Genomic DNA, 24,478 nt, shown 5'->3' with positions numbered 1-24,478 from the left:
ACTGTGCCCGGAAGAGCTGACATTACAAGGAAAGGATTTGGAATCCAGGGTAAGACTCATACCAGCCACACCAATCACACCGTACAACTCGTGATAACTATACCCAGTTAACAGTATGAACAACAACTGAGCCTCATGAAACTGATGGCTCAGAACAAAAAACCCTATAGTTAAGCAATAACTATATACAAGTATTGCAGAATTCCGCACTTGGGACGGGCTCCCAGCATCCACTACGGACTACGAGAAATAGATTTACCGGTGAGTAAAATCTTATTTTCTCTGACGTCCTAGTGGATGCTGGGTACTCCGTAAGGACCATGGGGATTATACCAAAGCTCCCAAACGGGCGGGAGAGTGCGGATGACTCTGCAGCACCGAATGAGGAAACTCAAGGTCCTCCTCAGCCAGGGTATCAAACTTGTAGAATTTTGCAAACGTGTTTGATCCTGACCAGGTAGCAGCTCGGCAAAGTTGTAAAGCAGAGACCCCTCGGGCAGCCGCCCAAGAAGAGCCCACCTTCCTCGTGGAATGGGCTTTGACTGATTTAGGATGCGGCAGTCCAGCCGCTGAATGTGCAAGTTGAATCGTGCTACAGATCCAGCGAGCAATAGTCTGCTTAGAAGCAGGAGCACCCAGCTTGTTGGGTGCATGCAGGATAAACAGCGAGTCAGTTTTTCTGACTCTAGCTGTCCTGGAAACATAGATTTTCAGGGCCCGGACTATATCCAGCAACTTGGAAGCCTCCAAGTCCCGAGTAGCCGCAGGCACCACAATAGGTTGGTTCAAATGAAACGCTGATACCACCTTAGGGAGAAATTGGGGACGAGTCCTCAATTCTGCCCTGTCCATATGGAAGATCAGATAGGGGCTTTTACATGACAAAGCCGCCAATTCTGACACAAGCCTAGCCGAAGCCAAGGCCAAAAGCATGACCACTTTCCACGTGAGATATTTCAACTCCACGGTCTGAAGTGGCTCAAACCAATGTGATTTTAGGAAATCCAACACAACGTTGAGATCCCAAGGTGCCACTGGAGGCACAAAAGGAGGCTGAATATGCAGCACTCCCTTAACAAACATCTGAACTTCAGGCAGTGAAGCCAGTTCTTTTTGAAAGAAAATAGACAGGGCCGAAATCTGGACTTTAATGGATCCCAATTTTAGGCCCATAGTCACTCCTGACTGTAGGAAGTGCAGAAATCGACCCAGCTGAAATTCTTCTGTTGGGGCCTTCATAGCCTCACACCAAGCAACATATTTTCGCCATATGCGGTGATAATGTTTTGCTGTCACATCCTTCCTAGCTTTTATCAGCGTAGGAATGACTTCAACCGGAATGCCCTTTTCCATCAGGATCCGGCGTTCAACCGCCATGGCGTCAAACGCAGCCGCGGTAAGTCTTGGAACAGACAGGGCCCCTGCTGTAGCAGGTCCTGTCTGAGAGGCAGAGGCCAAGGGTCCTCTGAGATCATTTCTTGTAGTTCCGGGTACCAAGTCCTTCTTGGCCAATCCGGAACGATGAGTATAGTTCTTACTCCTCTCTTTCTTATTATCCTCAGTACCTTTGGTATGAGAGGAAGAGGAGGGAACACATAAACCGACTGGTACACCCACGGTGTCACTAGAGCGTCCACAGCTATCGCCTGTGGGTCCCTTGACCTGGCGCAATATCTTTTTAGCTTTTTGTTGAGGCGGGACGCCATCATGTCCACCTGTGGCCTTTCCCAACGATTTACAATCAGCTGGAAGACTTCTGGATGAAGTCCCCACTCTCCCGGGTGGAGGTCGTGCCTGCTGAGGAAGTCTGCTTCCCAGTTGTCCACTCCCGGAATGAACACTGCTGACAGTGCTATCACGTGATTTTCCGCCCATCGGAGAATCCTTGTGGCTTCTGCCATCGCCATCCTGCTTCTTGTGCCGCCCTGTCGGTTTACATGGGCGACCGCCGTGATGTTGTCTGACTGAATCAGCACCGGCTGGTTTTGAAGCAGGGGTTTTGCCTGACTTAGGGCATTGTAAATGGCCCTTAGTTCCAGAATATTTATGTGTAGGGAAGCCTCCTGACTCGACCATTGTCCTTGGAAGTTTCTTCCCTGAGTGACTGCCCCCCAACCTCGGAGGCTTGCATCCGTGGTCACCAGGACCCAGTCCTGTATGCCGAATCTGCGGCCTTCGAGAAGATGAGCACTCTGCAGCCACCACAGCAGAGACACCCTGGCCCTCGGGGACAGGGTGATCAGCCGATGCATCTGAAGATGCGATCCGGACCACTTGTCTAACAGATCCCACTGAAAGATCCTTGCATGGAACCTGCCGAATGGAATTGCCTCGTAAGAAGCTACCATCTTTCCCAGGACTCGCGTGCAGTGATGCACCGACACCTGTTTTGGTTTTAGGAGGTCTCTGACCAGAGATGACAACTCCTTGGCCTTCTCCTCCGGGAGAAACACCTTCTTCTGTTCTGTGTCCAGAATCATACCCAGGAACAGCAGACGCGTCGTAGGAACCAGCTGCGACTTTGGAATATTCAGAATCCAGCCGTGCTGTTGTAGCACTTCCTGAGATAGTGCTACTCCGACCAACAACTGCTCCCTGGACCTCGCCTTTATAAGGAGATCGTCCAAGTACGGGATAATTATAACTCCATTCTTCCGAAGGAGTATCATCATTTCGGCCATTACTTTGGTAAATACCCTCGGTGCCGTGGACAGACCAAACGGCAACGTTTGGAATTGGTAATGGCAGTCCTGTACCACAAAACGGAGGTACACCTGGTGAGGTGGGTAAATGGGGACATGTAGGTAAGCATCCTTGATGTCCAGTGATACCATGTGATCCCCCTCTTCCAGGCTTGCAATAACCGCCCTGAGCGATTCCATTTTGAACTTGAACTTCCTTATAGAAGTGTTCAAGGATTTCAAATTTAGAATGGGTCTCACCGAACCGTCTGGTTTCGGTACCACAAACATTGTGGAATAGTAACCCCGTCCCTGTTGAAGGAGGGGAACTTTGATTATCACCTGCTGGAGGTACAGCTTGTGAATTGCCGCCAGTACTACCTCCCTGTCCAGGGGAGTAGCTGGCAAGGCTGATTTGAGGTAACGGCGAGGGGGAGACGTCTCGAACTCCAGCTTGTATTCCTGAGATACCACTTGTAGAACCCAGAGATCCACCTGTGAGCGAACCCACTGGTCGCTGAAGTTCCGGAGACGGGCCCCCACCGCACCTGGCTCCACATGTGGAGCCCCAGCGTCATGCGGTGGACTTAGTGGAAGCAGGGGAGGATTTTTGTTCTTGGGAACTGGCTGTATGGTGCAGCTTTTTCCCTCTACCCCTGCCTCTGGGCAGAAAGGACGCGCCTCTAACCCGCTTGCCTTTCTGAGGCCGAAAGGACTGTACTTGATAATACGGTGCTTTCTTAGGTTGTGAGGGAACCTGAGGTAAAAAAGTCGACTTCCCAGCTGTTGCTGTGGATACGAGGTCCGAAAGACCGTCCCCAAACAATTCCTCACCCTTATAAGGCAAAATTTCCATGTGCCTTTTAGAATCAGCATCACCTGTCCACTGCCGAGTCCATAATACTCTCCTGGCAGAAATGGACATTGCATTAATTCTAGATGCCAGCTGGCAAATGTCCCTCTGTGCATCTCTCATATATAAGACTATGTCTTTAATATGCTCTATGGTTAGCAAAATAGTGTCCCTGTCAAGGGAATCAATGTTATCAGACAGGGAATCAGACCACGCTGCTGCTGCACTACACATCCATGCTGAAGCAATAGCAGGTCTCAGTATAGTATCTGAGTGTGTATACACAGACTTCAGGATAGCCTCCTGCTTTCTATCTGCAGGCTCCTTTAAGGCGGCCGTATCCTGAGAAGGCAGTGCCACCTTTTTTGATAAGCGTGCGAGCGCCTTGTCCACCTTAGGGGATGTCTCCCAGCGTAACCTATCCGTTGGCGGGAAAGGGTACGCCATTAGTAACCGCTTAGAAATTACTAGTTTCTTATCTGGGGAACCCCACGCTTCTTCACACAATTCATTTAACTCATCAGATGGGGGAAAAGTCACTGGCTGCTTTTTCTCCCCAAACATAATACCCTTTTTTGTGGTAACCGGGTTAATGTCAGAAATGTGCAACACATTTTTCATTGCCGTAATCATGCATCGGATGGCCCTAGTGGATTGTATATTTGTCTCATCCTCGTCGACACTGGAGTCAGACTCCGTGTCGACATCTGTGTCTGCCATCTGAGGTAGCGGGCGTTTTTGAGCCCCTGACGGCCTCTGAGATGCCTGGGCAGGCGCGGGCTGAGATGCCGGCTGTCCCAAAGCTGCGTCATCGAACCTTTTATGCAAGGAGTTGACACTGTCGGTTAATACCTTCCACATATCCATCCACTCAGGTGTCGGCCCCGCGGGGGGCGACATCACACTTATCGGCACCTGCTCCGCCTCCACGTAAGCGTCCTCATCAAACATGTCGACATAGCCGTACCGACACACCGCACACACACACAGGGAATGCTCTGACTGAGGACAGGACCCCACAAAGTCCTTTGGGGAGACAGAGAGAGAGTATGCCAGCACACACCAGAGCGCTATATAACAGAGGGATATACACTATACACAAAGTGAATTTTCCCCCTATAGCTGCTTATATCACAATTTGCGCCTAAATTTATGTGCCCCCCCCCTCTCTTTTTTACCCTTTCTGTAGTGTATACTGCAGGGGAGAGCCTGGGGAGCGTCCTTCCAGCGGAGCTGTGAAGAGAAAATGGCGCTGGCTGTGCTGAAGGAGATAGCCCCGCCCCTTCAACGGCAGGCTTCTCCCGCTTTTTATAACGTTGATGGCGAAGGTTTCTGCACATATACAGTGTTAAACACTGTATTATGTGCTTTTTATTGCCAAAAGGTATATTAATTGCAGCCCAGGGCGCCCCCCCCCCAGCGCCCTGCACCCACCAGTGACCGGAGCGTGTGGTGTGCTGTGGGAGCAATGGCGCACAGCTGCAGTGCTGTGCGCTACCTTATTGAAGACCGAAATCTTCAGCCGCCGATTTCCTCCGGTTTCTTCCGTCTTCTGGCTCTGCAAGGGGGATGGCGGTGCGGCTCCGGGAACGGACGATCGAGGTCGGGCCCTGTGTTCGATCCCTCTGGAGCTAATGGTGTCCAGTAGCCTAGAAGCACAAGCTAGCTGCAAGCAGGTAGGTTTGCTTCTCTCCCCTAAGTCCCACGTAGCAGTGAGTCTGTTGCCAGCAGATCTCACTGAAAATAAAAAACCTAACAAATACTTTTCTTTTTAGTGAACTCAGGAGAGCCCACTAAGTGCATCCAGCTCAGGCCGGGCACAGATTCTAACTGAGGTCTGGAGGAGGGGCATAGAGGGAGGAGCCAGTGCACACCAGATGTAGTACCTAATCTTTTCTTTAAAGAAGTGCCCAGTCTCCTGCGGAGCCCGTCTATTCCCCATGGTCCTTACGGAGTACCCAGCATCCACTAGGACGTCAGAGAAAAATGTTGAGGCTCTCAAGCACCATTATTTAAGAGAGTTTGGGAACCACTGGTGAACTTATTTCATTACTTACAAGGTAAAGGAGATTCCCGAGAACATTTCCCAGAAGACCCGAACTTGATAGCTATTTGCCTCATCTTCTCAAGGTCCCCAGACTCTTCAGCCTCTAAATATTCTTTCTGAGCTTGCAGCTTCTCCACATCTGGGAAGAAATCTCTCTGGATGATTTTCTGCAGGTTCTGTACAGGACATTTTAGAGAGTCAGTCTGACGAGCTCTGGACACTAAACATTCGCATGGCCACTTACAGTATGAGGAACTTCTTGTAAAACGCAATGCACAAACAAATCCTGAAAAAATAAGATTTTACTTACCGGTAAATCTATTTCTCGTAGTCCGTAGTGGATGCTGGGGACTCCGTAAGGACCATGGGGGGAATAGACGGGCTCCGCAGGAGACAGGGCACTTTAAGAAAGCTTTGGATTCTGGGTGTGCACTGGCTCCTCCCTCTATGTCCCTCCTCCAGACCTCAGTTAGAGAAACTGTGCCCGGAAGAGCTGACAGTGCAAGGAAAGGATTTTGGAATCCAGGGCAAGACTCATACCAGTCACACCAATCACACCGTATAACTTGTGATAAACTTACCCAGTTAACAGTATGAACAACAACAACGGAGCATCAGATCAACCCTGATGCAACCCAACATAACCCTTATTTAAGCAATAACTATATACAAGTATTGCAGAAGAAGTCCGCACTTGGGACGGGCGCCCAGCATCCACTACGGACTACGAGAAATAGATTTACCGGTAAGTAAAATATTATTTTCTCTAACGTCCTAGTGGATGCTGGGGACTCCGTAAGGACCATGGGGATTATACCAAAGCTCCCAAACGGGCGGGAGAGTGCGGATGACTCTGCAGCACCGAATGAGCAAACACAAGGTCCTCCTCAGCCAGGGTATCAAACTTGTAGAACTTTGCAAAAGTGTTCGAACCTGACCAAGTAGCTGCTCGGCAAAGCTGTAATGCCGAGACCCCTCGGGTAGCCGCCCAAGAAGAGCCCACCTTCCTTGTGGAGTGGGCTTTTACTGATTTTGGAAGCTGCAATCCAGCCGCAGAATGAGCCTGCTGAATCGTGTTACAGATCCAGTGAGCAATAGTTTGCTTTGAAGCAGGAGCACCCAGCTTGTTGGATGCATACAGGATAAACAGCAACTCAGTTTTCCTGACTCTAGCCGTTCTGGCTACATAAACCTTCAAAGCCCTGACCACATCCAGCAACTCGGAATCCTCCAAGTCACGAGTAGCCACAGGCACCACAATAGGTTGGTTCATATGAAAAGATGACACCACTTTTGGCAGAAATTGTGGACGGGTCCGCAATTCTGCCCTGTCCATATGGAAAACCAGATAGGGGCTTTTATGTGACAAAGCCGCTAATTCTGACACACGCCTAGCTGAAGCCCAGGCTAATAGCATGACCACCTTCCACGTGAGAAATTTTAACTCTACGGTTTTGAGTGGCTCAAACCAGTGTGACTTCAGGAAACTCAACACCACGTTAAGATCCCAAGGTGCCCCTGGAGGGACAAAAGGGGGCTGAATATGCAGCACTCCCTTTACAACGTCTGAACTTCAGGAAGAGAAGCCAGTTCTTTTTGAAAGAAAATGGATAGGACTGAAATCTGGACCTTAATGGAACCCAATTTCAAGCCCAAAGTCACTCCCGACTGTAGGAAGTGAAAGAAACGGCCCAGCTGGAATTCCTCCGTAGGGGCATTCCTGGCCTCACACCAAGCAACATATTTTCGCCATATACGGTGATAATGTTGAGCAGTCACATCCTTCCTAGCCTCTATCAGCGTAGGAATGACCTCATCCGGAATGCCTTTTTCTGCTAGGATCCGGCGTTCAACCGCCATGCCGTCAAACGCAGCCGCGGTAAGTCTTGGAACAGACAGGGCCCCTGTTGCACAAGTCCTGTCTTAGATGGCAGAGGCCACGGGTCCTCTGTGAGCATTTCTTGCAGATCTGGATACCAAGTGCTTTTTGGCCAATCAAGAACAAAGAGTATTGTTCTCACTCCTCTTTTCCTTATGATTCTCAGCACCTTTGGTATGAGAGGAAGAGGAGGAAATACATAAATCGACTGAAACACCCACGGTGTCACTAGTGCGTCTACAGCTATCGCCTGAGGGTCTCTTGACCTGGCGCAATATCTCTGCAGCTTTTTGTTGAGGCGGGATGCCATCATGTCCACCTGTGGCAGTTCCCACCGCCTTGCAATCTGCGTGAAGACTTCTTGATGAAGTCCCCACTCTCCCGGGTGGAGGTCGTGCCTGCTGAGGAAGTCTGCTTCCCAGTTGTCCACTCCCGGAATGAACACTGCTGACAGTGCTCTTACGTGATTCTCCGCCCAGCGAAGAATTCTGGTGGCTTCTACCATCGCCACCCTGCTCCTTGTGCCGCCTTGGCGGTTTACATGAGCCACTGCGGTGATATGGTCTGACTGAATCAGAACCGGTTGGTCGCGAAGCAGGGTCTCCGCTTGACGTAGGGCGTTGTACATGGCCCTTAGTTCCAGGATATTGATGTGAAGGCAAGTCTCCTGCCTTGACCACAGCCCTTGGAAATTTCTTCCCTGTGTGACTGCCCCTCACCCTCGGAGGCTTGCATCCGTGGTCACCAGGACCCAGTCCTGAATGCCGAATCTGCGACCTTCGAGAAGGTGAGCACTCTGCAGCCACCACAGGAGAGACACCCTGGCCCTGGGGGAAAGGGTGATTAACCGATGCATCTAAAGATGTTATCCGGACCACTTGTCCAGTAAGTCCCATTGGAAGGTCCTCGCATGGAACCTGCCGAAGGGAATGGCCTCGTATGATGCCATCCTCCTTCCCAGAACTTGAGTGCCGTGATGCACTGACACCTGTTTTGGTTTTAATAGATTCCTGACCAGCGTCACGAGCTCCTGAGCTCTCTCTATCGGGAGATAAACCCTTTTCTGGTCTGTGTCTAGGATCATGCCTAGGAGAGGCAGATGAGCTGTAGGAACCAGCTGCGACTTTGGAATATATAGAATCCAGCCATGTTGCCGTTACACTTCCAGAGAAAGTGATACGCTGTTCAGCAACTGCTCTCTTGATCTCGCTTTTATGAGGAGATCGTCCAAGTACGTGATAATAGTGACACCTTGCTTCCGCAGGAGCACCATCATTTCCGCCATTACCTTGGTGAATATTCTCAAGGCCGTGGAGAGACCAAACGGCAACGTCTGAAATTGGTAATGACAATCCCGTACCGCAATTCTGAGGTACGCCTGATGAGGTGGATAAATGGGGACATGAAGGTATGCATCCTTTATGTCCCGAGTCACCATAACATCTCCCCCTTTCAGGCTTGCAATGACCGCTCTTAGCGATTCCATCTTGAACTTGAACCTTTTCAGGTATATGTTCAGGGATTTTAAATTCAATATGGGTCTGACCGAACCGTCTGGTTTCGGGACTACAACATGGTTGAATAATAACCCCCTCCTTGTTAAAGGAGGGGAACCTTGACCACCACCTGTTGAAGATACAATTTGTGAATTGCAGTTAACACTGTTTCCCTCTCGTGGGGGGAAGCCGGCAGGGACGTCGGTGAGGGGGCATCTTCTCAAAGTCCAGCTTGTATCCCTGAGACACAATATCTATTGCCCAGGGATCTAACAGGGAGTGAACCCACTTGTGGCTGAACTTACGAAGGCGTGCTCGCACCGGGCCTAGCTCCGCCTGTGGAGCCCCAGCGACATGCGGTGGATTTTTGTAGAGGCCGGGGAGGACTTCTGTTCCTGGGAACTAGCTGTGTTGTGCAGCTTCTTTCCTCTGCCCCCGCCTCTGGCAAGAAAGGACGCACCTCGGACTTTCTTGTTTCTTTATTCGAAAGGCTGCATTTGATAATGTCGTGCTTTCCTAGGCTGTGCAGGAATATAAGGCAAAATATCAGAATTACCAGCTATAGCTGTGGAGACCAGGTCCCAGAACACTTCTCCACACAATCCTCAGCCTTCCATATGCCTCTTAAGTCGGCATCATCTGTCCATTGCATATTCTACAGGACACGTCAAGCAGAAATCGACATAGCTTTGACTCTAGGACCCAGTATACTAATGTCTCTTTGGGCATGATATATATATATATATATATATATATATATATATATATATATATATATATATATATATATACACATACATACATACATACATACTAGGGTCTCAATCTCTGCTGATATGGTACCTGTCCACGCTGCCACAGCGCTATAAACCCATGCCGACACAATCGCCGGTCTGAGTAGTGTACCGGAATGTGCACGCTATCTGCAGGATCCCTGAGAATATCAGGGCTACCTTTTGGGCAAACGTGACACCCTAGGGGAAGATTCCCATCATATCCTGGCCCTAGTGGGGAAAGGATACTGCCTGAGAATTCTTTGTGGGAAACGGCAGTCTCCTGTCTGGAGATTCCCGCTCTTTTTCATCATGAGAGGAGGGAAATTTACCTCAGCTTTCTTCCCCTTAAACATGTGTACCCTTGTGTCAGGGACAGATGAGTCATCAGTGATATGCAAATCATCTTTTATTACAATAATCATATATTGAATACTTCTCTGCCATTTTGGCTGTAACTTTGCATTATCGTAGTCGACACTGGAGTCAAACTCCGTGTCGATATCAGTGTCTATTATTTTGGATAGTGAGCATTGAGACACTCTGAAGGTCTCTGCGACATAGGGACAGACAAGGGTAGATTTCCTGTCTGTTCTCTATCTTTTGTGCAATAAATTCACCTTAGCACTTAATTACACATATCCAAACAGGTGTCGGCGTTGTCGACGTAGACACCCTCTCACACACATATTTGCTCCATCTCCTCCTTAGGGGAGCCTTTTACCTCAGACATGTCGACACACACGTACCGACACACCACACACTCAGGGAATGCTCATCTGAAGACAATTCCCCCATTAGGCCCTTTGGAGAGACAGAGAGAGAGTATGCCAGCACACACCCCAGCGCTATTAACCCAGGAATAATAAGATTTTACTTACCGATAAATCTATTTCTCGTACTCCGTAGTGGATGCTGGGGACTCCGTCAGGACCATGGGGAATAGCGGCTCCGCAGGAGACAGGGCACAAAAAGTAAGCTTTTAGGATCACATGGTGTGTACTGGCTCCTCCCCCTATGACCCTCCTCCAAGCCTCAGTTAGGTACCGTGCCCGGACGAGCGTACACAATAAGGAAGGATCTTGAATCCCGGGTAAGACTCATACCAGCCACACCAATCACACCGTACAACCTGTGATTTGAACCCAGTTAACAGTATGATAATAGAGGAGCCTCTGAAAAGATGGCTCACAACAATAATAACCCGATTTTTGTAACAATAATTATGTACAAGTAATGCAGACAATCCGCACTTGGGATGGGCGCCCAGCATCCACTACGGACTACGAGAAATAGATTTATCGGTAAGTAAAATCTTATTTTCTCTAACGTCCTAGTGGATGCTGGGGACTCCGTCAGGACCATGGGGATTATACCAAAGCTCCCAAACGGGCGGGAGAGTGCGGATGACTCTGCAGCACCGAATGAGAGAAACTCCAGGTCCTCCTCAGCCAGGGTATCAAATTTGTAGAATTTTACAAACGTGTTCCCCCCTGACCACGTAGCTGCTCAGCAAAGTTGTAAAGCCGAGACCCCTCGGGCAGCCGCCCAAGATGAGCCCACCTTCCTTGTGGAATGGGCATTTACAGATTTTGGCTGTGGCAGGCCTGCCACAGAATGTGCAAGCTGAATTGTACTACAAATCCAACGAGCAATAGTCTGCTTAGAAGCAGGAGCACCCAGCTTTTTGGGTGCATACAATATAAACAGCAAGTCAGACTTTCTGACTCCAGCCGTCCTGGAATTATATATATATATATATATATATTTTCAGGGCCCTGACAACGTCTAGCAACTTGGAGTCCTCCAAGTCCCTAGTAGCCGCAGGCACCACAATAGGTTGTTTCAGGTGAAACGCTGACACCACCTTAGGAAGAAACTGGGGACAAGTCCGCAGTTCTGCCCTGTCCGAATGGAAAATTAAATATGGGCTTTTGTAAGACAAAGCCGCCAATTCTGACAATCGCCTGGCCGAGGCCAGGGCCAACAGCATGGTCACTTTCCATGTGAGATATTTCAAATCCACAGATTTGAGCGGTTCAAACCAATATGATTTGAGGAATCCCAACACTACGTTGAGATCCCACGGTGCCACTGGAGGCACAAAAGGGGCTGTATATGCAATACTCCCTTGACAAACGTCTGGACTTCAGGAACCGAAGCCAATTCTTTCTGGAAGAAAATCTACAGGGCCGAAACTTGAACCTTAATGGACCCCAATTTGAGGCTCATAGACACTCCTGTTCGCAGGAAGTGCAGAAATCGACCTAGTTGAAATTTCTTCGTGGGGCCTTCCTGGCCTCACCCACGCAACATATTTTTACCACATGTGGTGATAACGTTGTGCGGTCACCTCCTTCCTGGCTTTGACCAGGGTAGGTATGACCTCTTCCGAAATGCCTTTTCCCTTAGGATCCGGCGTTCAACCGCCATGCCGTCAAACGCAGCCGCGGTAAGTCTTGGAACAGACATGGTACTTGCTGAAGCAAGTCCCTTCTTAGCTCCCGAGGCCATTAGTCCTCTGTGAGCATCTCTTGAAGTTCCGGGTACCAAGTCCCTCTTGGCCAATCCGGAGCCACGAGTATAGTTCTTACTCCTCTACGTCTTATAATTCTCAATACCTTGGTTATGAGAAGCAGAGGAGGGAACACATACACCGACTGTTACACCCACGGTGTTACCAGGACGTCCACAGCTATCGCCTGAAGGTCTCGTGACCTGGCGCAATACCTGTCCCGTTTTTTGTTCGGGCGGGACGCCATCATGTCCACCTTTGGTCTTTCCCAACGGTTCACAATCATGCGGAAAACTTCCCGATGAAGTTCCCACTCTCCCGGGTGGAGGTCGTGCCTGCTGAGGAAGTCTGCTTCCCAGTCGTCCACTCCCGGAATGAACACTGCTGACAGTGCTATCACATGATTTTCCGCCTAGCGAAAAATCCTTGCAGTTTTGCCACTGCCCTCCTGCTTCTTGTGCCGCCCTTTCTGTTTACGTGGGCGACTGCCGTGATGTTATCCCACTGGATCAATACCGGCTGACCTTGAAGCAGAGGTCTTGCTAAGCTTAGAGCATTATAAATTTGCTCTTAGCTCCAGTATATTTATGTGGAGAGAATTCTCCAGACTTGATCACACTCCCTGGAAATTTTTTCCCTGTGTGACTGCTCCCCAGCCTCTCAGGCTGGCCTCCGTGGTCACCAGCATCCAATCCTGAATGCCGAATCTGCGGCCCTCTAGAAGATGAGCACTCTGTAATCACCACAGGAGAGACACCCTTGTCCTTGGATATAGGGTTATCCGCTGATGCATCTGAAGATGCGATCCGGACCATTTGTCCAGCAGATCCCACTGAAGAGTTCTTGCGTGAAATCTGCCGAATGGAATCGCTTCGTAATAAGCCACCATTTTTACCAGGACTCTTGTGCAATGATGCACTGACACTTTTCCTGGTTTTAGGAGGATCCCGATTAGCTCGGATAACTCCCTGGCTTTCTCCTCTGGGAGAAACACCTTTTTCTGGACTGTGTCCAGAATCATCCCTAGGACCAGCAGACGTGTCGTCGGAACAACTGCGGTTTTCGAATATTTAGAATCCACCCGTGCTGTCGTAGAACTACTTGAGATAGTGCTACTCCGACCTCCAACTGTTCTCTGGACCTTGTTCTTATTAGGAGGTCGTCCATTTTCTTTGAAGACGAATCCTCATTTCGGTCATTACCTTGGTAAGGACCCGGGGTGCCTTGGACAATCCAACGGCATCGTCTGAAACTGATAGTGACAGTTCTGTACCACGAACCTGAGGTACCCTTGGTGAGAAAGGCAAATTTTGGGACATGGAGGTAAGCATCCCTGATGTCCCGGGACACCATATAGTCCCCTTCTTCCCGGTTCGCTATCACTGCTCTGAGTGACTGCATCTGGATTTGAACCTTTGTAAGTGTTCAAATATTTCAGATTTAGAATAGGTCTCACCTAGCCTTCTGGCTTCAGTACCACCATATAGTGTGGAATAATACCCCTTTCCTTGTTGTAGGAGGGGTAATTTTATTATCACCTGCTGGGAATACAGCTTGTGAATTGTTTTCAATACTGCCTCCCTGTCGGAGGGAGACATTGGTACAGCAGACTACAGGAACCTGCGAGGGGGAAACGTCTCGACATTCCAATCTGTACCCCTTGGATACTACTTGTAGGATCCAGGGGTCCTGTACGGTCCCAGCGTCATGCTGAGAACTTGGTAGAAGCGGTGGAGGGCTTCTGTTCCTGGGAATGGGCTGCCTGCTGCAGTCTTCTTCCCTTTCCTCTATCCCTGGGCAGATATGACTCTTATAGGGACGAAAGGACTGAGGCTGAAAAGACGGTGTCTTTTTCTGCAGAGATGTGACTTAGGGTAAAAAACGGTGGATTTTCCAGCAGTTGCCGTGGCCACCAGGTCCCATGGACCGACCCCAAATAATTCCTCCCCTTTATACGGCAATACATCTTTGTGCCGTTTGGAATCTGCATCACCTGACCACTGTCGTGTCCATAAACATCTTCTTGCAGATATGGACATCGCATTTACTCTTGATGCCAGAGTGCAAATATCCCTCTGCGCATCTCGCATATATAGAAATGCATCCTTTAAATGCTCTATAGTCAATAAAATACTGTCCCTGTCAAGGGTATCAATATTTTTAGTCAGGGAATCCGACCAAGCCACCTCAGCTCTGCACATCCAGGCTGAGGCGATCGCTGGTCGCAGTATAACACCAGCATGTGTGTGTATACTTTTTAGGATATTTTCCAGCCTCCTATCAGCTGGCTCCTTAAGTACGGCCCTATCTGTAGATGGTACCGCCACTTGTTCTGATAAGCATGTGAGCGCCTTATCCACCCTAAGGGGTGTTTCCCAACGCGCCCTAACTTCTGGCGGGAAAGGGTATACCGCCAATAATTTTCTATCGGGGGAAACCCACGCATCATCACACACTTCATTTAATTTATCTGATTCAGGAAAAACTACAGGTAGTTTTTTCACCTCCCACATAATACCCTTTTTTGTGGTACTTGTAGTATCAGAAATATGTAACACCTCCTTCATTGCCCTTAACGTGTGGCCCTAAAGGAAAATACGTTTGTTTCTTCACCGTCGACACTGAAATCAGTGTCCGTGTCTGGGTCTGTGTCGACCGACTGAGGTAAATGGGCGTTTTACAGCCCCTGACGGTGTTTGAGACGCCTGGACAGGTACTAATTTGTTCGCCGGCCGTCTCATGTCGTCAACCGGCTTGCAGCGTGTTGACATTATCACGTAATTCCATAAATAAGCCATCCATTCCGGTGTCGACTCCCTAGAGAGTGACATCACCATTACAGGCAATTTGCTCCGCCTCCTCACCAACATTTTCCTCATACATGTCGACACACACGTACCGACATACAGCACACACATAGGGAATGCTCTGATAGAGGACAGGACCCCACTAGCCCTTTGGGGAGACAGAGGGAGAGTTTGCCAGCACACACCAAAACGCTATAATTATACAGGGACAACCTTTATATAAGTGTTCCTCCCTTATAGCATTTTAATATATATTCATATCGCCAAATCAGTGCCCCCCCTCTCTGTTTTAACCCTGTTTCTGTAGTGCAGTGCAGGGGAGAGCATGGGAGCCTTCCCACCAGCATTTCTGTGAGGGAAAATGGCGCTGTGTGCTGAGGAGAATAGGCCCCGCCCCCTTTTCGGCGGGCTTCTTCTCCGGAGTCTGTGATATCTGGCAGGGGTTAAATACATCCATATAGCCTCAAGGGCTATATGTGATGTATTTTTCGCCATACAGGTATTATACATTGCTGCCCAGGGCGCCCCCCCCCCGCGCCCTGCACCCTCCGTGACCGCTGTGTGAAGTGTGCTGACAACAATGGCGCACAGCTGCAGTGCTGTGCGCTACCTGATGAAGACTGAAAGTCTTCTGCCGCCTGGTTCCGGACCTCTTCAATCTTCAGCATCTGCAAGGGGGGTCGGCGGCGCGGCTCCGGGACGAACCCCAGGGCGAGACCTGTGTTCCGACTCCCTCTGGAGCTAATGGTGTCCAGTAGCCTAAGAAGCCAATCCATCCTGCACGCAGGTGAGTTCACTTCTCTCCCCTAAGTCCCTCGATGCAGTGAGCCTGTTGCCAGCAGGACTCACTGAAAATAAAGAACCTAAAAACTTTTTCTAAGCAACTCTTTAAGAGAGCCACCTAGATTGCACCCTGCTCGGACGGGCACAAAAACCTAACTGAGGCTTGGAGGAGGGTCATAGGGGGAGGAGCCAGTACACACCATGTGATCCTAAAAGCTTACATTTTGTGCCCTGTCTCCTGCGGAGCCGCTATTCCCCATGGTCCTGACGGAGTCCCCAGCATCCACTAGGACGTTAGAGAAAACACAGTAACTTAATGTTAACCCAGTAGCTGCTGTTTATATTGATTTTTGCGCCTAATTATGTGCCCCCCCCCCCTTCCTCTCTTTTTACCCTCTTCTACCACTTAACTGCAGGGGAGAGACTGGGGAGCTTCCTCTCAGCGGTGCTGTGGAGAAAAAACATGGCGCTGGTGAGTGCTGAGGAAGAAGCCCTGCCCCCTCGACGGCGGGCTTCTGTCCCGCTTTCATGTACAATTTTGGCGGGGGCTCATACATATATACAGTGCCCAACTGTATATTATGCAAACTTTTGCCAAGAGGTCTCTCTTACAGTGACCGGAGTATGTGGGTTTAGTGTGGGAGTAATGGCGCACAGCTGCAGTGCTGTGCGCTACCTCATATGAAGACTGGAGTCTTCTGCCGCCGATTTCGAAGTCTTCTTGCTTCTGTCACCGGCTTCTGTCTTCCGGCTCTGCGAGGGGGACGGCGGCGCGGCTCCGGGATCGGACGACCAAGGGTGCGATCCTGTGTACGATCCCTCTGGAGCTAATGGTGTCCAGTAGCCTAAGAAGCAGGACCTATCTTCAGTGAGTAGGGCTGCTTCTCTCCCCTCAGTCCCACGTAGCAGAGAGCCTGTTGCCAGCAGATCTCTCTGAAAATAAAAAAACCTAACAAAGTACTTTCTTTTTAGCAAGCTCAGGAGAGCTCACTAAGTAGCACCCAGCTCGTCCGGGCACAGATTCAAACTGAGGTCTGGAGGAGGGACATAGAGGGAGGAGCCAGTGCACACCCAGAATCCAAAGCTTTCTTAAAGTGCCCTGTCTCCTGCGGAGCCCGTCTATTCCCCCCATGGTCCTTACGGAGTCCTCAGCATCCACTAGGACGTTAGAGAAAATAAGAATTTACTTACCGATAATTCTATTTCTCGGAGTCCGTAGTGGATGCTGGGGTTCCTGAAAGGACCATGGGGAATAGCGGCTCCGCAGGAGACAGGGCACAAAAGTAAAGCTTTTACAGGTCAGGTGGTGTGTACTGGCTCCTCCCCCTATGACCCTCCTCCAGACTCCAGTTAGGTACTGTGCCCGGACGAGCGTACACAATAAGGGAGGATTTTGAATCCCGGGTAAGACTCATACCAGCCACACCAATCACACCGTACAACTTGTGATCTAAACCCAGTTAACAGTATGATAACAGAGGAGCCTCTGAAAGATGGCTTCCTAAACAATAACCCGAATTAGTTAACAATAACTATGTACAAGTATTGCAGATAATCCGCACTTGGGATGGGCGCCCAGCATCCACTACGGACTCCGAGAAATAGAATTATCGGTAAGTAAATTCTTATTTTCTCTATCGTCCTAAGTGGATGCTGGGGTTCCTGAAAGGACCATGGGGATTATACCAAAGCTCCCAAACGGGCGGGAGAGTGCGGATGACTCTGCAGCACCGAATGAGAGAACTCCAGGTCCTCCTTTGCCAGGGTATCAAATTTGTAAAAATTTACAAACGTGTTCTCCCCTGACCACGTAGCTGCTCGGCAGAGTTGTAATGCCGAGACCCCTCGGGCAGCCGCCCAAGATGAGCCCACCTTCCTTGCGGAATGGGCCTTAACAGATTTAGGCTGTGGCAGGCCTGCCACAGAATGTACAAGTTGAATTTTGTTACAAAACCAACGAGCAATCGACTGCTTAGAAGCAGGTGCACCCAACTTGTTGGGTGCATACAGTATAAACAGCGAGTCAGATTTTCTGACTCCAGCCGTCCTTTAAATGTATATTTTTAAGGCTCTGACAACGTCCAACAACTTGGAGTCCTTCAAGTCGTCTGTAGCCGCAGGCACTACAATAGGCTGGTTCAGGTGAAACGCTGATACCACCTTAGGGAGAAAATGCGGACGCGTCCGCAGCTCTGCCCTATGTCGAATGGAAAATTATATAAGGGCTTTTATAAGACAAAGCCGCCAGTTCAGATACTCTCCCGGCCGAAGCCAGGGCCAGTAACATAGTCACTTTCCATGTGAGATATTTCAAATCCACATTCTTTAGTGGTTCAAACCAATTGGATTTGAGGAAATCTAAAACTACATTTAGATCCCACGGTGCCACCTTAGGCACCACAGGAGGCTGTATATGCAGTACTCCTTTGATAAAAATCTGGACCTCAGGGACTGAGGCCAATTCTTTGTGGAAGAATATTGATAGGGCCGAAATTTGAACCTTAATAGATCCCAATTTGAGACCCATAGACAATCCTGATTGCAGGAAATGTAGGAAAACGACCCAGTTGAAATTCCTCCATCGGAGCACTCCGCTGCTCGCACCACGCAACATATTTTCGCCAAATACGGCGATAATGCTTCGCGGTGACTTCCTTCCTTGCCTTTATCAAGGTAGGAATGACTTCTTCTGGAATGCCTTTTCCTTTTAGGATCTGGCATTCAACGCCATGCCGTCAAACGCAGCCGCGGTAAGTCTTGAAAAAGACAAGGACCCTGCTGAAGCAGGTCCCTTCTCAGAAGTAGAGGCCACGGATCGTCCGTGACCATCTCTTGAAGTTCCGGGTACCAAGTCCTTCTTGGCCAATCCGGAGCCACTAGTCTTACTCCTCTTTGCCGTATAATCCTCAATACCTTTGGTATGAGAGGCAGAGGAGGAAACACATATACCGACTGGTACACCCAAGGTGTTACCAGCGCGTCCACAGCTATTGCCTGCGGATCTCTTGACCTGGCGCAATACCTGTCCAGTGTTTTGTTGAGGCGAGACGCCATCATGTCCACCATTGGTTTTACCCAACGGTTTAATAGCATGTGGAAAACTTCTGGATGAAGTCCCCACTCTCCCGGGTGAAGGTCGTGTCTGCTGAGGAAGTCTGCTTCCCAGTTGTCCACGCCCGGGATGAATACTGCTGACAGTGCTATCACGTGATTCTCCGCCCAGCGAAGGATCCTGGCAGCTTCTGCCATTGCCCTCCTGCTTCTTGTGCCGCCCTGTCTGTTTACATGGGCGACTGCCGTGATGTTGTCCGACTGGATCAACACCGGTCTTCCTTGAAGCAGAGGTTCCGCCTGGCTTAGAGCATTGTAGATTGCTCTTAGTTCCAGAATGCTTATGTGAAGAGACTTTTTCAGGCTCGACCACACTCCCTGGAAATTTCTTCCCTGTGTGACTGCTCCCCAGCCTCTCAGGCTGGCATCCGTGGTCACCAGGATCCAATCCTGCATGCCGAATCTGCGGCCCTCCAATAGATGAGCCTCCTGCAACCACCACAGAAGGGATACCCTTGTCCTCGGCGACAGGGTTATCCGCAGGTGCATCTGAAGATGCGACCCTGACCATTTGTCCAACAGATCCCTTTGCATGGAATCTGCCGAAAGGGATTGCTTCGTAAGAAGCTACCATTTTTTCCCAGGACTCTTGTGCATTGATGTACAGACACCTTTCCTGGTTTTAGGAGGTTCCTGACCAGGTCAGATAACTCCTTGGCTTTTTCTTCGGGAAGAAAAACCTTTTTCTGAACTGTGTCCAGAATCATCCCCAGGAACAGCAGACGAGTTGTCGGCATTAATTGGGATTTTGGAATATTCAGAATCCATCCGTGCTGCTTTAGCACCTCTTGAGATAGTGCTAAACCCATCTCTAGCTGTTCTCTGGACCTTGCCCTTATTAGGAGATCGTCCAAGTATGGGATAATTAATACGCCTTTTCTTCGAAGAAGAAATATTATCTCGGCCATTACCTTTGTAAAGACCCGAGGTGCCGTGGACAAACCAAACGGCAGCGTCTGAAACTGATAGTGACAGTTTTGTACAACGAACCTGAGGTACCCCTGGTGTGAGGGGTAATTGGAACGTGGAGATACGCATCCTTGATGTCCAAGGATACCATAAAGTCCCCTTCTTCCAGGTTCGCTATCACTGCTCTGAGTGACTCCATCTTGAACTTGAACTTCTTTATGTATAGGTTCAAGGACTTCAGATTTAGAATAGGCCTTACCGAGCCCTCCGGCTTCGGTACCACAAATAGAGTGGAATAATACCCCTTCCCTTGTTGTAGAAGAGGTACCTTGACTATCACCTGCTGAGAATACAGCTTGTGAATGGCTTCCAAAACCGTCTCCCTTTCTGAGGGGGACGTTGGTAAAGCAGACTTCAGGAAACGGCGAGGTGGCTCTGTCTCTAATTTCAACCTGTACCCCTGAGATATTATCTGCAGGATCCAGGGATTTACCTGCGAGTGAGCCCACTGCGCGCTGTAATTTTTGAGACGACCGCCTACCGCCCCCGAGTCCGCTTGCGAAGCCCCAGCGTCATGCTGAGGCTTTTGTAGAAGCCGGGGAGGGCTTCTGTTCCTGGGAAGGAGCTGCCTGTTGCTGTCTCTTCCCTCGTCCTCTGCCTCGTGGCAGATATGAATAGCCCTTTGCTCTCTTATTTTTAAAGGAACGAAAGGGCTGCGGTTGAAAGGTCGGTGCCTTTTTCTGTTGGGGAGTGACTTGAGGTAGAAAGGTGGATTTCCCGGCCGTAGCCGTGGCCACCAAATCCGATAGACCGACCTCAAATAACTCCTCTACGCATCGCCTGTCCACTGTCGTGACCATAAAGCTCTTCTGGCCGAAATGGACATAGCACTTACCCGTGATGCCAGTGTGCAGATATCTCTCTGTGCATCACGCATATAAAGAAATGCATCCTTTATTTGTTCTAACGACAGTAAAATATTGTCCCTGTCCAGGGTATCAATATTTTCGATCAGGGACTCTGACCAAACTACCCCAGCACTGCACATCCAGGCAGTCGCAATAGCTGGTCGTAGTATAACACCTGCATGTGTGTATATACCTTTTTGGATATTTTCCATCCTCCTATCTGATGGATCTTTAAGTGCGTCCGTCTCAGGAGAGGGTAACGCCACTTGTTTTGATAAGCGTGTTAGCGCTTTGTCCACCCTAGGAGGTGTTTCCCAGCGCTCCCTAACCTCTGGCGGGAAAGGGTATAAAGCCAATAACTTCTTTGAAATTAGCAGTTTTTTATCGGGGCACCCCACGCTTCATCACACACGTCATTTAATTCTTCTGATTCGGTAAAAACTACTGGTAGTTTTTTCACACCCCACATAATACCCTGTTTAGTGGTACCTGTAGTATCAGCTAAATGTAACATCTCCTTTATTGCCAAAATCATATAACGTGTGGCCCTACTGGAAAATACGGTTGATTCGTCACCTTCACCACCGGAATCAGTGCCTGTGTCTGGGTCTGTGTCGACCGACTGAGGCAAGGGACGTTTTACAGCCCCTGACAGTGTTTGAGGCGCCTGGACAGACACTAATTGAGTGTCCGGCCGCCTCATGTCGGCAAACGACTGCTTAAGCGAGTTGACGCTATCCCGTAATTCCACAAATAAAAGCATCCATTCTGGTGTCGACCCCCTAGGAGGTGACATCCTCATATTTGGCAATTGCTCCGCCTCCACACCAATAACGTCCTCATACATGTCGACACACACGTACCGACACACAGCAGACACACAGGGAATGCTCTATACGAAGACAGGACCCACTAGCCCTTTGGGGAGACAGAGGGAGAGTCTGCCAGCACACACCAAAAAGCGCTATATATGACAGGGATAGCCTTATGATTAAGTGCTCCCTTATAGCTGCTTTTATATTAATATATTGCCATTTATTCTGCCCCCCCTCTCTGTTATACCCTGTTTCTGTAGTGCAGTGCAGGGGAGAGACCTGGGAGCCTTCCTGACCAGCGGAGCTGTGACAGAAAATGGCGCCGTGTGCTGAGGAGATAGGCCCCGCCCCTTTTTCGGCGGGCTCGTCTCCCGCTATTTAGTACATTTAGGCAGGGGTAAATATCTCCATATAGCCTCTGGGGCTATATGTGAGGTATTTTTAGCCTTTTTAAAGGTTTTCATTTGCCTCCCAGGGCGCCCCCCCCCAGCGCCCTGCACCCTCAGTGACTGCCGTGTGAAGTGTGCTGAGAGGAAAATGGCGCACAGCTGCAGTGCTGTGCGCTACCTTAAGAAGACTGCAGGAGTCTTCAGCCGCCGATTCTGGACCTCTTCTTGCTTCAGCATCTGTGAGGGGGCCGGCGGCGTGGCTCCGGTGACCATCCAGGCTGTACCTGTGATCGTCCCTCTGGAGCTTCATGTCCAGTAGCCAAGAAGCCAATCCATCCTGCACGCAGGTGAGTTCACTTCTTCTCCCCTCTGTCCCTCGTTGCAGTGATCCTGTTGCCAGCAGGAATCACTGTAAAATAAAAAACCTAAGCTAAACTCTCTAAGCAGCTCTTTATGAGAGCCACCTAGAATTGCACCCTTCTCGGCCGGGCACAAAAATCTAACTGGAGTCTGGAGGAGGGTCATAGGGGGAGGAGCCAGTACACACCACCTGACCTGTAAAAGCTTTACTTTTGTGCCCTGTCTCCTGCGGAGCCGCTATTCCCCATGGTCCTTTCAGGAACCCCAGCATCCACTTAGGACGATAGAGAAATATAAGTGTCTTTTCTTCAACAAGTAGATCTTACTAACTTTGGGGCTCATTTACGTTTTGATGTAAGTCATTTTTAGGACACACCTCTCAGATGTAGCAGTACACGTCCGCTCTGATAGGTGTTATAGGCCCTACACACTGGCCGATTTTCTGAAAGATATGAACGATCTCGTTCATAAATGAACGAGAACTCGTTCATATCTTTCAGTGTGGAGACTCCAGCGATGAATGATGCGCGTCCCTGCGCTCGTTCATCGCTGGTCTCCCGTCGGCTGTGCATGCAGGCCAATATGGACGATCTCGACCATATTTGCCTGCACTTCAATGCAGCCGCGTGACGGGGGTAGTGAAGAAACTTCACAACCCCCCCCGTCACTGCCCCCCCGCCGCCGGGTCGCTCGTCGGCCGTATCGGACGTCGGGCACCTCGGCGGCGCATCGGGAAATGTGTAGGGCCCTTTACTTTCACATCTCCCTGAAATGCTTTTTCAAAAGTAGGCAAGTATTATATTACTGTAAAAGGCCTCAATTCTGCTGTGAAACCACAAGTGCCAGCATACCATCAACCATTTGTTGGTAGGGTGTGCTAGAATTTTTGGTTCCACACCAACTTGAGGGTGCAAGGTTGCATTCATATTTTACATTGATAAGAGGGCTGTATGGGGTCTGCACATGAGATCTGTGTTGCTGTGCCAGTGTCTTGCAGTACTCAGCTGGTCAGATCATTCTATTACACTGTACATCTACATACCAAAGAGCAAATGAGCAGCCAGGGATAGGGACATACATCAGAGCTAGCTGTGCCCCAGCTGCAGGATCCCCCTCACTCACCTGTATGTACGTCTCCTCGCACAACACCTTTTTTTTGGGCTTCGTGCTCTCACCCTTATCCACCCTCTCACAGGGCACGGCCAGGGCAGCGGATCCCGGCTTGTGAACTGTCAGAGCCCTAGAAGGTGAGCTCTCTGGGCCGGGGGTGGCCATTTCAGGCTGCGGAAGCTCAACGACGCAGCACCGTAATCGCAGATTAACAAAATAACACATACACACACTAACCAGAGCGGAAGTGTCAGTGGTATGAGCCTCAAGAGCCACCGGCTGTGCGCAAAGCCTGCCGGGAATTGTAGTTCTGTTGCTGCTGGTATATAGATTACACGTTCATGCTAGTTTAATACTGAGTTGTTTCTTTATTGTCGTTCTGTGTAGGTCATTATATAGCTCAGTTTGTAGACAGCGAATGAACGGATTCTGGTGAGCCATGTGCCCGGTCGGTGAGTAGCTGACAGCCTGACATTACTGCAAGGCAAGGTCAGGTGCTTTTCCATACAGAGTTAGAGTAATCACAATCTGACTGGTTGTGAACTGTAATCTCTAACTAAGGTTCCTGTGAAATGTCAAGGCACAGAACCGTATAAAGGGCCTAATTCAGCATGAGTTGTAGTTTTGCAAAAATTTGCTAAACTACAACACATTTCGTTAGCATACGGGGGGCTGCCCAGCACAGCGCAGAGCCGCGTTGCATGCCGGGTCCTTCTTCCCCCCCCCCCTTCCCGCTCAAATGCGAGATCTGTAGGGTAGCCTGTAGTCGCTCGGCTGGTCATATTTTGGGTCGCAGTGGCTGCCTCCGTTGTCTGGACCCCCCCCCCCCCCCCCCCACACACACACACACACTTCACGTTGATGCCCAAAAAATGCAGCAACGCCGCCCCTAACAAACTATGGGGGTCATTCCGAGTTGTTCGCTCGTTATTTTTTAGTCGCAACGGAGCGATTAGTCGCTAATGCGCATGCGCAATGTCCGCACTGCGACTGCGCCAAGTAAATTTGCTATGCAGTTAGGTATTTTACTCACGGCATTACA

General features: G+C 49.7%; 1 protein-coding gene across 1 annotated transcript in view; it reads right to left on the bottom strand.

The window, feature by feature from the left end:
- The window catches only part of ESS2 (ess-2 splicing factor homolog), a 99,019-nt gene extending 75,288 nt beyond the window's left edge, over window positions 1-23,731 (bottom strand). The window contains exons 1-2 of the mRNA XM_063964805.1: window positions 23,449-23,731; window positions 5,592-5,757 (exon numbers count right to left, since the gene is read on the bottom strand). Of these exons, the coding sequence (XP_063820875.1) occupies window positions 5,592-5,757; window positions 23,449-23,661 (379 nt within the window). The 5' untranslated portion in view covers window positions 23,662-23,731. The remainder of the gene's footprint in view (window positions 1-5,591; window positions 5,758-23,448) is intronic.
- Between the last annotated feature and the right edge of the window lie 747 nt (window positions 23,732-24,478).

The sequence above is a fragment of the Pseudophryne corroboree genome, chromosome 1, assembly GCF_028390025.1.
Source record: "Pseudophryne corroboree isolate aPseCor3 chromosome 1, aPseCor3.hap2, whole genome shotgun sequence".
Lineage (NCBI taxonomy): Eukaryota > Metazoa > Chordata > Amphibia > Anura > Myobatrachidae > Pseudophryne > Pseudophryne corroboree.
The sequence above is the reverse complement of the archived record's forward strand: the minus strand, read 5'-3'. Positions and strand labels throughout refer to the sequence as shown.